This window comes from Schistocerca americana, chromosome 3 (assembly GCF_021461395.2).
Source record: "Schistocerca americana isolate TAMUIC-IGC-003095 chromosome 3, iqSchAmer2.1, whole genome shotgun sequence".
In the NCBI taxonomy this organism is placed as follows: domain Eukaryota; kingdom Metazoa; phylum Arthropoda; class Insecta; order Orthoptera; family Acrididae; genus Schistocerca; species Schistocerca americana.
This window is the reverse complement of record NC_060121.1, coordinates 316,253,700-316,265,960: the sequence shown is the minus strand read 5'-3', so window position 1 is coordinate 316,265,960 and position 12,261 is coordinate 316,253,700. Positions and strand designations below refer to the sequence as shown.

Genomic DNA, 12,261 nt, shown 5'->3' with positions numbered 1-12,261 from the left:
TGGTTCCATACAACTGAAATTAGGGCCATTTGCCACTGCATTATGTTTGCTTTGCTGGGTTTGCTGGTGGTCAGAGATGTCAGATACTATTAGCTAAAAAATAGCCACATACATTGCTCGATGGGAAGGAAATCTAAGGAGTTAATTTCAGTTCAGCTTTCGATTATATCAAAAAAATGGCTCTGAGCACTATGGGACTCAACTGCTGTGGTCATTAGTCCCCTAGAACTTAGAACTACTTAAACCTAACTAACCTAATGACATCACACACAGCCATGCCCGAGGCAGGATTCGAACCTGCGACCGTAGCAGTCGCACGGTTCCGGACTGCGCGCCTAGAACCGTGTGACCACCGCGGCCGGCTCGATTATATCCTACATGTATTTAATTTGAATGAACAATTCAGAAATTCAGCCCATTTTTGCAACACACTGTACGAAACTTAAAGAGTTTTAGTGCAATACATTCATGGCACTGTCTTGCAGAGGCACAAAGATTTGTGTTCATAATAGTTTTACCAAAGAATTTTTTTTTTTCAAAATCAAAGGAAACCAGAAAAATCCATCAAAAAAACTATCCAGTTTTAATAACACACGTCAAAAAATTCGTCAACCGTAAAAACTAAATTTTACCCATCACACAACTTGGAATTCCGCCAAATTTGACGGGAAATCCGTCAAGTTGGCAACGCTGGATCTAACCAAGAAATTTCTTCAAAGTGCTGACCAAGCATCTGTATTACAGCTACAACGTATGAAGAGCATTGATTTGATCAGGAGCGTTCTCTTCCAGCACTTTGAGTAACAACTGCAAAACGATGTTGGTAATGGACATTTCAGTCTTCTTATAGATGAATCTACAGACATTTCTGTCACCAAATTATTGGCTGTGTGGATTGTATATTTTTCAAAAGACCAAAGCAGAGATATTTCTACCTTTTTAGGAATTGTTGAACTACAACAGGGGAATGCTGAATGTATTATTACTGCAGTAAAGTCATTACTTTCAAATTATGGTATAGACATTAAACAAATGAGAGGAACTGGTATGGATAATGCCTAAGTAATGGTGGGTATTGACAATGGGGTCTGTAGAAACTGAAATCTGAGGTCCCTAATCTTGTATTGATCCCCTGTGTTTGCCATTCAGTTCAGTTAGCAGTGGCCTCTGCTGCCCAAATGCTACCAAGGAATCTTGAGTTCTTTAATTTGTGAAAAGTATTCTTAATTTTCCAAATGTTCTTCTCGAAGAGTCATGTATAGGGAGCTGTTTAAAGCAATAAATGATGGAATCGAACCCCTTAAAGTTATACACCAATGAGACACAAGATAGCTATCGATCGGAGTTGCTGTTAATCGCATTTTAAGTCAGTGGCTTTAACTACAGACACATTTTGAAATATCCAGACAGCAGACAAGCGCTACACAGATGAACTATTATATATTATGTACTTTGATGCCATCAATAAGCTTTATCTTCTGTTTCTTAGACCAACTCTAGAAGAATGTCAAAAGGTCAATAAATTATTTCAAACGAGTACAGCAGATCGTTCAAAGACAAGACTTAGACCTTGTTATTGTAGGTCTACGAGGTGGATCATTGTCCCCGGTTATAATGGGGATTTGCCAATGGTAGAAGTTAGGAAATACAAATCCCCTAATATCTGTCTTGGGCATGAAGTAGAGGTTTCATTGGTAAATATGATGAAAGAACATAAAATTAACGCAGGAAGCGAAAAGTTTTTCACAGTAGATGCGAAAATTGCCTGTTTTGCTTAGCAGAGGAACTCCAGAGGCGACTGCTGAATAATGTCAAGGCCTTGCAAAAAGTGTGCCTAATTGCTCCAGAACAGTATTTGAAGGTGGTGAAAGAAAGTATAATCCCGCTAGCTCGGGAATTTCAATTACCTGACACAGAAATAACTAAAATTGACTTCCAGCGGTCAAAATTAACTACTGCTCAATGGAAAAATGTCGCCAATACAGTAGAACTTTGGCAAGGGATCACATCATGTAAAGACGCTAGTTCCCAAAATTCATTTAAGGAGATCTCAGATTTGGCAATGATGCTTTTGGTGCTACCTTGGTCAAACGTTCAGACTGAAAGAGCATTTAGCAATCTCAGCAATGTGAAAATCTCCCTCAGGAATAGACTTAAAACAAATATGGTAAACGCAGTTCTCACTGCGTGGGCCAGACTTGGGCGTGTGAACAAGTGCTGTCATAATTACGTCTAACTAGAGCACGGTTTGAACCAAATTGGCACAATGGCTGCGTACCGAGGAGACCAACAATCCAGCACGTCAATTGAAGAAAAGGCAGAGGACGATGTGGATGAACTGTTATTATTTTAATCAACATAGGTGAGTAAATATCTTTAAATTTGTGCATCTTCACCTTTTCGTGGGGCAATGGCTGCTCATTAAATTTTGGGAGTGCTGCGCATAATTTCGGCTTTTTCTTCGAATATTTCGGCTTTATACTGTCCAGCCATCTGTCTGTCGGCTCATTCTGAAGATGACAGGACGTTATACATGTTAATATTAGAAGTAAAAGCTGAATGCGTGCGACTGCATGCCAGAAACTTAATGGCTTGTATTTAAATTTGCTTGTTACTGCTACATTAAAATGTGATGTAGTTAATAATAATATATATTTTATATTTTGGCCGAGTACGGCGGTTTTTTAAATGATTATCCGCCTCGTAAACTAGTTATGAGTATAATGTTTAAAATAAATTTTAATTTCGTCTTTTTATTTGGCAGAAAATACGTAAGTTTTAGTTTTTTATGTTTGCAAGAAAATATGGAGGTATTTCATTTTGGCGGGGGTTTGACGGATGTTTGGGTGTTGGTTTGTCGGAAAAAATAATCACGTGTTGGCAACTTTGCTTTAAAATATGTTTTCTGTGAAGGACTGCGTTTATTTATTTGGAGCGAGATTTTCATTGTTGTGTTTACTAGACGGTGTCATTCGAAATGAAAACTTTTTGTGAACAATTTTAAGATTTAAAAACGAAGACATGATGAATAGGATTCAGAAATTACTATTCTCAGAATACAGTGAACTTGAAGAACTCGTTTTGTTAGAAAGCCCTTTCGCAGAAACCGAGAGGAACGGTAACGCCATACGTCAGGTTCAGTTAGGTACCGTATTCCAAACAACGTTATTTTTAACTTACATAAATGTAGCGTAACACTTAAGTGCGTAATGCGATTTGTTGATGCTTACAGATTTTGATTGTCCTCATGATAGACAGTAAGAATATTACGAAATGACAGATTTCGAGTGCATTATTCAGTAACAAATGAGATGTATATACAGGAAGCGGCTCTATTTACGGATTATAAAACGTGTCGACTTCGCATTTATAAACCCCTGCGTTCATTTTACCATTTACTGTAACTACTGGCCTGAGACAAAATCACGTAAACTATCTCCAGCCCATCACATTATCTGCACCAAATTTCACAGCTGTGATAACACACTCGAATTTGAATAGCGTTCACCAAGTGTCAGTCTTATACATTTCCATCCGAATTGTTCATCGCGTACTATGACTCATTCCTCTACATTGTTAAAGCGCTGCACTTGCTCTCGTATTTTTGAAGACAATGATTCACATCCCCGTCTCCTATCTAGATTTTGCTTTTGGTGGGAACCGCCCCAGCATTTGCCTAAAGTAATTTAGGTAAAGCATGGAAAACATAAATCAGAATGGCTGGCTGAATACTGGAGCCTACAAACCCCCAGGTGCGAAGCATCTGTTTAAAATAGTGCTACCTCATTCCATTTCTCCCCGGTGTATAATGCGAAAGTTATTTGGTAATGTAAAACGCTTGTGCTACACCGCTCATTCATTTCCTATTCCCAGTCGCAGCACACTATACGCATATATGTGTATATATACACATGTTTCATAATGTAACGCTACACACTGTCATCAGATGTTAGGACCATGGTGACAATGTATGGCTTCCATTCTGTGTACCGCAACATCCCATTTGTTCCCCTGAAAAACAGAATCAGCTTCACCCCGTAAATGAGATGTTGAGGATAAGGTGGTACTGAAGCGCCAAAGAAACTGGTATAGGCATGCGTATTCAAATACAGAGACATGTAGACAGGCAGAATATGGCGCTACAGTCGGCAACATCTATATAAGACAACATGTGTCTGGCTCAGTTGTTAGGTCGGTTACTCCTGCTACAACGGCAAGTTATCAGGATCATGCAAGTTTGAACGTGTAGTTATAATCAGCACACAAGCGATAAGACAGCACCTCCGACCCGTTTGACCATTTCACAAGTGTACCATTAATATGAGGAATCCGGTAAAACATCAAATCTCCTACATCACTGCAGCTAGAAAAAGATACTGCAAGAATTGGACCAGTGACAACTGAAGAGAATCGTTCAATGTGACAGAAGTGCAACGCTTCCACAGATTGCTGCAGGTTTCAAAGCTGGGCCATCAACAAGTGTCAGCACTTGAACTGTTCAATGAAATATCAGTGATATGGACTTTCGGAGCCAAAGGACCACTCGTGTACGCTTGATGACTGCACGACACAAAGCTTTATGCTTTGCATGGTCCTGTCAACATCGACATTGGACTGTTGATGACTGGGAACATGTTGCCTGGTCAGATGTGTCTCATTTCAAATTGTATCTAGCGGATGGATGTTTATGGGTATGGAGACGACCTCATGAACCCATGGATCCTGCATGTCAGCAGTGGTCTGTGAAGCTGGTGGAGCCACTGTTGTGGTGTGGGGCATGTGCAGTTGGAGTGATATGGGATCCATGATACATCTCTGACAGGTGACATGTATGTAAACAACTTATCTGATCACATGCATCCATTCATGTACATTGTGCATTCTGATGGAGTTGGACAATTCCAGCAGGACAATGTGACACCCCACTCATGCAGAATCGCTACAGCGTGGCTCCAGGAACACTCTCCTGATTATAACTCTTCCACTGGCCACCAAACTTCCCAGAGACAAACATTATTAAGCATGTCTGGGATACATTGCAACGTGCTGTTCAGAAGAGATTTCCACCGCCTTGTACTCTTATGGGTTTGTGAACAGCCCTGCAGGATTCATGGTGTCACTACTCTCCCAGACATTAGTCAAGTGCATGCCACGTCGTGTTGCGTTGCTTCTGCGTGCTCGTGGGGGCCTATAAGATGTTAGGCAGGTGTACCAGTTCCTTTAGCTCTTCTGTGTATTATACATTGCTTATCTCTGGGAACATGTTTTTCCAGAAAAGAAGGAAAAGACATAGCGTGAAAGTGTTACGTGAAATGGTAGATATTCAATTACCATTATTATTATTTATGTGTTTTACATTTTTTGCAAAATGACTACTCTGTATTATCTAAATAATCCTTCAGTGTAGCAACAGAATTTATGGCTAATGAGATACTTTCTATCTCCATTTTTAAAATAAGTTTGTTTTAGTAATCTCTTGAATATCTATGTTGAATTTATTTTACAGTTTTATTCCTGGGTAGGAAATGCTGTTTTAAATTTTATGTTTATTGTGTTTTTTTGATAAATGTAAGTTCAAGCTGGCTGTTGTTTGTGCAGCAATTCTGAAAGCTATTTTAGATGTGCATATTGTACCTGATTGGTAATTGTACTGACATTGTGTCATTAAAATCCCCAGTGTTTTGAACAGATCTTTACAATGAGCTCTACTACTATTTTTGGTTATTATTCTTATAGTGCATTTCTGTAGTTTGAAAACTGTGTTCTTATTTTGTGTATTTGTTCCCGAGAAAAGAATGTTATTTTTCTGTGCATTTGTCCCCCAGAAAAGAATTATGTAGCGTAGCTAAAAACTGAATGTACATGCAAATAGTATTTAATGAAAAAACAATGAGTGTTGTACAGTGATGACAGGATTCTAAGAACATAACATGCTTATGAAAATCTAATGGTGTCAGCAGCTCTTCCTCTGCATGCTGTGTTTGCAATTTGTTTTCGTTAGTCATAGCCAATTGGGTAATACTACACATTAGCCAGCTAGAATTGCTGGATCTCTTGACTTGTTTTGGTGGAAGACATGACTAGATTACTTTTGTTTGTGACAAGATAGACAATTATTGGTCTGACTATTATGGATTATGAATTTGGGTACTGGTTTTGGTATGTATCTCTTGTATTGTATGTTGCTCATAATATGACAGGACTTCTTGAGATATTAGCCTATTTTGTATCCCAATGTTATAGTTTGATTTTGAGTTCGTGAAGCCAATGAATGTGGCTTGAGGAAAATTTGCTGTGGTAGCAGGCTGATCTATATCATAGCCCGAGGTCTAGGCTGGATTGAAATATTACCATCTGGATGTGAATTGGCAAAGCCCACTGATATGACTGGAGAAAACTGGCTATGGTGATGGATTGATCTGTATTATACTCCAATGATTGTTTTGAAAAGATTGTTGAAGTGTTCCAATTTCTGCGGTGGTGCTTATTCAGAAACATAAGTGTACAGTTTAAATTTTACTGAATATTCTGTTTTATACCACAACAATCTGCACAATATGTTACATTATGCCATCATGTAATTTCATACACTACACATCATCACAATGTTTGTTGAACCATATTTTCTCATTGGTTCCACCACTTTATTCAATCATCCAACTCATTGGGGTTCATCTTGCTCACTTCCCATAATTCACCACATGAACAGGTGCCAACTGCAGTATGCAATGGAAAAGCTGCCAACACCAGAAGTACCTTTTATCCCTTCTGTTTGCAAATGACTGTGTGTTAACACCACTTCAACACTGAATATTCATTCCTAGAACTTTTTGTGTTTATCATGCAGTCTATTGAGGTGCCATTTACTTTAACTGTGTTATTTCCCTCTTGAAACTGAAAGTCACAGAATTTGTTTCTTTATGTTCAGTGTCATTTTATTGCATACTGGCCAGTTGTATACTTCCTTGAGTGTTTAAAAAGCATCCTCTGCTTGGAGTTCTCTTGTATTCTTAGTGGCTGTAATATTGCATTGTCAGAAAAGAACATTTTTTTCTCCCTGATTAACACTGCTGGGAAACTCAGTGATGTATATCTGGTACAATATTGGTCCTAAAATGGAATGACTGATTTCCTCCTGCATCCTTTCCCATTCCAGATTTGGTCGGCACCTCTGATGACTTTGTGTTGTCGACTTGAAACCCTGATCTTACATCTTTTAATCACACTATAAGTTAGATCACTGCAGCACAGACAGAAAATGCAATTATTTGCATCTGCCTCAGTGAGTCTGTGTTCTGGGTTATTTGTGACATCAGGGCATTGAAACCTGTATCTCTCAATTTATCATTTTTTTCGTTGGTGTCAGTTCATATCCGAGCTTTAACACTAGAACTGCATGATTTTTTTATATGCCACTACCAGTACCTAAAACCTTGACAGTGATCCATTGACAGCAGTGGTCTATGCTGTTTTCTATTTTAACACACCGTTAATTGAAGAAAAATATTTATTTGTGAAAAGAACATTGAAAGTGAACGAACAATGGAAACCCCAGGTAGGAATACCAACAATGTAAGGAAAGACAGATTGTTCCTTACCCTAAAGAAGATATATATAAAGATGCAGGCAGGCACAATTAAAAAACACTTACATAAAGCTTTTGGCTACAGCCTTCATCAGTAAAAGAGAGATGCACACCGTTCATACTCACATATCATATGTACAGCTGTACAATACTATGATTGCCTGGATCAATAAAAATACAATACAATACAATACAAGCAAGCACACTTCATGCACACACGATCATCAGAATGCAACTATCACATGAGATGCAAACAGCAGTCTGGAGGGGCCAGGAAAGGGGAAGGGATAGTAGTGTATGAGTAGAGAGAGAGAGAGAGAGAGAGAGAGAGAGAGAGAGAGAGAGAGAGAGAGAGAGAGACGAACGCTGTCTGCTGGAGTGTGTAGGGACTAGAATGTCAACAGGCTTGGCCTCAAAAGGTTGTGGAGCAGGGAGGTGGGGAAAAAAGGAGCAAAAAAGGAGAGGAGCAGGGAAAGACGGGTGGCCGCATTGGCAGAGGATTACAAATAAACAGAATGGGGAGGAGATCATAGGGCAGAGGGGGTGGAAACTGTTGGGCGGAGGGAGTGGGGGCAGTATATTACTGTAGTTTAAGACTGGGATAATTATGGGAGCAGAGAGTGTGTTGCAAGGATAACTCCCACCTGCACAGTTTAGAACAGCTGGTGGTGGAGGGAAGTATCCAGATGGCTCGGGTAGTGAAACAGCCATTGAAATCAAGCCTGTTATGTTCAGCTGCATGCTGGGACACAGGATGGTCTACTTTGCTCTTGGCCACAACTTGGCGGTGGCTGTTCATCCTGGTGGACAGCTAGTTGGTAGTCATACCAATACAAAAAGCTGTGCAATGATTGCAGCAGAGCTGGTAAATAACACTGTTGCTTTCACAGGTGACAGAGATCCTGATGGAATGGAATAAACCTGTGACAGGTCTGGAATAGAAAGTGGGTGGATTGGGCAGGTTTTGCACCTAGGTGTTCCACAGGGATATGATCCATGTGACAGGGGTTGGGATTGCGAGTGGCATAGGTGTGGACTAGCATGTTGCGGAGGTTGGGTGAACAACAGAACACCACTTTAGGAGAGATGGGAAGTATCTCGAGTAGGATGACCCTCTTTTCAGGGCATGATGATAGGTAATCAGAGCCTTGGCAAAGGATGTGGTTCAGTTGTTCCAGTCCAGGGTGGTACTGGGAGATGAAGGGGACACTCCTCTGTGGTTGGTTCTTAGGGGTGGTGGGAGGATTAGGGGTGTGAGGAGAAATGGCATGGGGATCTGTCTGCAGACTAGATCTAGGGTTTAGTGCCTCTCTGTGAAGGTCTTGGAACAAGGAAGGTTTTGTCACTGCACATGTGCTGTCCCTGGGTGGTCAGGCTGTATGGGAGGGATTTTTTGGGCTGAAAGCTGTCAAAATGTAGTGGCTGGTGGGTTTCATGTAGCAGAAGTGCGGAAGGAGTCATCATAGAGGAGGAGGTCAACATCTAGGAAGGTGGCACACTGGGCTGAGGTGGACCACGTGAAGTGGATGAGAGAGAAGATGTTCAGGTTGTGAAAGAACAAAGATGGGGTGTCTTGGCCCTGAGTCCAGATCATGAAGATATCATCAATGGACCAAACCAGATCAGGAGCTTGGTGTTTTGGGAGGCAAGGAAGGTGTGCTCTAGATAGCCCATAAAAAGGTTGGCATAGGAGGATGCCATGCAGCTGCCCATGGCTGTGCCACAGATTTGTTCATATATTTTTCCTTCATTGGAGAAGTAGTTGTGGCTTAGGAAAAAGTTACTAAGGTATATGAGGAATGAGGTAGTGGGTTTGGAGTCTGAAGGACGTTCTGAAAGGTAATGCTCAATAGTAGTAAGACCATGTGCATGTGGGATGTTGGTGTTTAGAGAGGTAGCAACAACAGTGACAATTATGAATTCAGGAGGTAAAGGGGTGGGTAACTGTGCAGATGGGAGTTAACCTTACATAATTTTGTGCTCCCACAGTTATCTTGGCCTCAACCTATGGTAACATACTGTCCCCACACCCTCCATCCAACAGTTTCCACCCTCTCTGTCCTGTCATCTCCTCCCCATTTTCATTTCTCCCCAGCCCCCACTCCTGTTTATTTGCCGCTCTCTGTCCACATATCTGCCCATCTTTCCCCACTCCTTTTCTTTTTTTGCTCCTTTTTGCCCCACTTCCCTGCCCCACAACTTCCTGACACTGCACCTGTTAGTGTTCTAGTCCCTGGACAGTCCACCATGTAGCGTTCATCTCTCTCCTAACTTGTACGCTACTATCCCTTCCCCTTCCCCAGCCCCTCCAGATTGCTGTTTGCATCACATTGATAGTTGCATTCCAGACCGAGACGCTGGAGTTGGTCATCATGTGTGCATGAGGTGTGCTTGCTTGCATGTATGAATGGTGTGTGTCTCTCTTTTACTGATGAAGCTTTATCTAAACATCTTTTAATTGAGTTTGTCTGCAACTTAATGTGTCGTCCTTACAGTAAGTAGCAATCTGTCTCTTCCTACATTGTTGAACATTGAAATTGAAGTCATACATTGTTTTCATATGTAGTTATCATTTTTACTTATTATTGGCTTAATTTGGGATCAGAACACTGTTGTTTTTCTGATAATTATGAGTCATCAGTGCAAACATGGTACTGCTGCTAGAATACATTCATACATTTTCCACACTCAGGTTTCATACAAGCGTCACAAAGTCTACTATATTCATTACCTGACAAAAAACTGAGGCAACCACAAGACATGATTGGATATCAATACAGCTTCATACATGCACACTCCATTGGCAAGAATCAGTGGCTTCTGGAATGGACACCTTCTGCAGTATCCTGATTCATAGGGCATTCAGATGTAACAGTGGTCCTATGTTAGACTGCATGGGAATCTGATGGCAGGAATACTCATCATCAAGGTTCTAGTTGACCATGTTTAAGACCACAAGAAAGGATTGCCATATTCTGCACTAAGCACATTGTAACCCCTTCACATCTGTCCCTGCCATCCAAGAACAAGTAATGGACTCCCTTCAGCATTATGTGTCATCCAGCACCAGTGCTCAAGAACTAGTGGCAGTTGAACAGTAGGCTTACCGTCCCATGCCTAGGCTGCTGTTAATGTTGTGACTTGGCAAGACAGCCAAGCCAATAGGAGGTGAAGCCGAAAGGCACGCGTTTAAGCTCACACAGGCTAGCGTGAGGTCTGGTAGCTGTTGGAATACTTAACTTAAATCCATAATTGGTGAACATCGGTCTGATGGTACATGCATCACAAGATAAATAGCAATTGATAATGGCGCCTTGCTAGGTCGTAGCAAATGATGTAGCTGAAGGCTATGCTAACTATCATCTCGGCAAATGAGAGCGTAATTTGTCAGTGAACCATCGCTAGCAAAGTCGGCTGTACAACTGGGGTGAGTGCTAGGACGTCTCTCTAGACCTGCCGTGTGGCGGCGCTCGGTCTGCAATCACTGATAGTGGCGACACGCGGGTCCGACGTATACTAACGGACCATGGCCGATTTAAAGGCTACCACCTAGCAAGTGTGGTGTCTGGCGGTGACACCACATTCCTCCCCCGCAAATCGGCGTACGGTTGTGTTATAAGGCTTCCGCCCGCCGTGGGGAGGACCCCATGTTGACGTATGCGACGAGGTGGGGAGCCTAACAACAGGCGAGGCTGTGCCACCCGCACCCTGCCATTCGGTCCGAGGGGAGCTAGGAAACGCCCGAAAACCTAGTCCAGGGTGCACGCCAACATGCGGTGTATGCACCCGTAAAGAGACAGGAGGGGCTGAAGGGCCGACCTCCATCGGGTCGGGGCACCCGACGGGCGAAGACGCCATGTGGTCCGGAGCGGGTAAGAAGTCCATGTCGGAGGACAGCTGTTCACGGGAAGTGATCGGCGGCGCGTGACCCAGGGGGGCGCCCGGCGGTTGCAGCGCCGCATCCACTGGGGGCGTCGCCTGCGGAAGAACAGGCGGCGGCACGTCGCCATGGGGCAAAATGGAAGGCAGCGTCGGTAACACCTGGGGATGAGGCGAGCCAGTAGATGGGTCGGCACTGTCGCTGAAAGCAGACAGGGAGCGGCAGAACCCGTGCGACGACAGAGGCACATCTGATTGAGATGCCGATGCACCTGACCAGAGGCCCCCAAAACCAGATACATAGCGCGGCCGAGGCAGCGAAGAATGCGCCCTTCGAGCCAACGCCATGAACCTCGATAGTTGCGATAGTATACAACGTCGCCTGGGGCAAAAGCAGGTGTCTGCCACTGCACAGGAACCTGATGCGGCGGATGTAGCAAAGACATCAAGGTGCGATGAGGGCGACCGTGCAACAACTCAGCCGGCGAGCGACCATCTCGGGGCTGAGAGCGATACGAGGACAAAAAGAGCAATAACGCGTCCTCCCGAGAATGCGACTCTTTCAGCTTGAACATCTGTGACTTGAAAGTCCTGACCAAACGTTCAGCGGCATCGTTTGACTGTGGCGAAAACGGCGCGGATGTCAGATGTTGAATACCATTGGACTTGCAGAATGACGGAAATTCTGCAGACATGAATTGTGGGCCATTGGCGGAAACAATAGTCTGTGGAAGACCTTCAATGCAAAAGATAGCAGATAACGCTTGAATGGTGGCAGATGACGTCGTGGAAGACAT

General features: G+C 42.7%; 1 protein-coding gene across 1 annotated transcript in view; it reads left to right on the top strand.

Moving 5' to 3' along the window:
• Positions 1-3,024: 3,024 nt before the first annotated feature.
• The window catches only part of LOC124606051, a 285,569-nt gene continuing 276,332 nt past the window's right edge, over positions 3,025-12,261 (top strand). The window contains exon 1 of the mRNA XM_047138011.1: positions 3,025-3,145. Within this exon, the coding sequence (XP_046993967.1) occupies positions 3,025-3,145 (121 nt within the window). The remainder of the gene's footprint in view (positions 3,146-12,261) is intronic.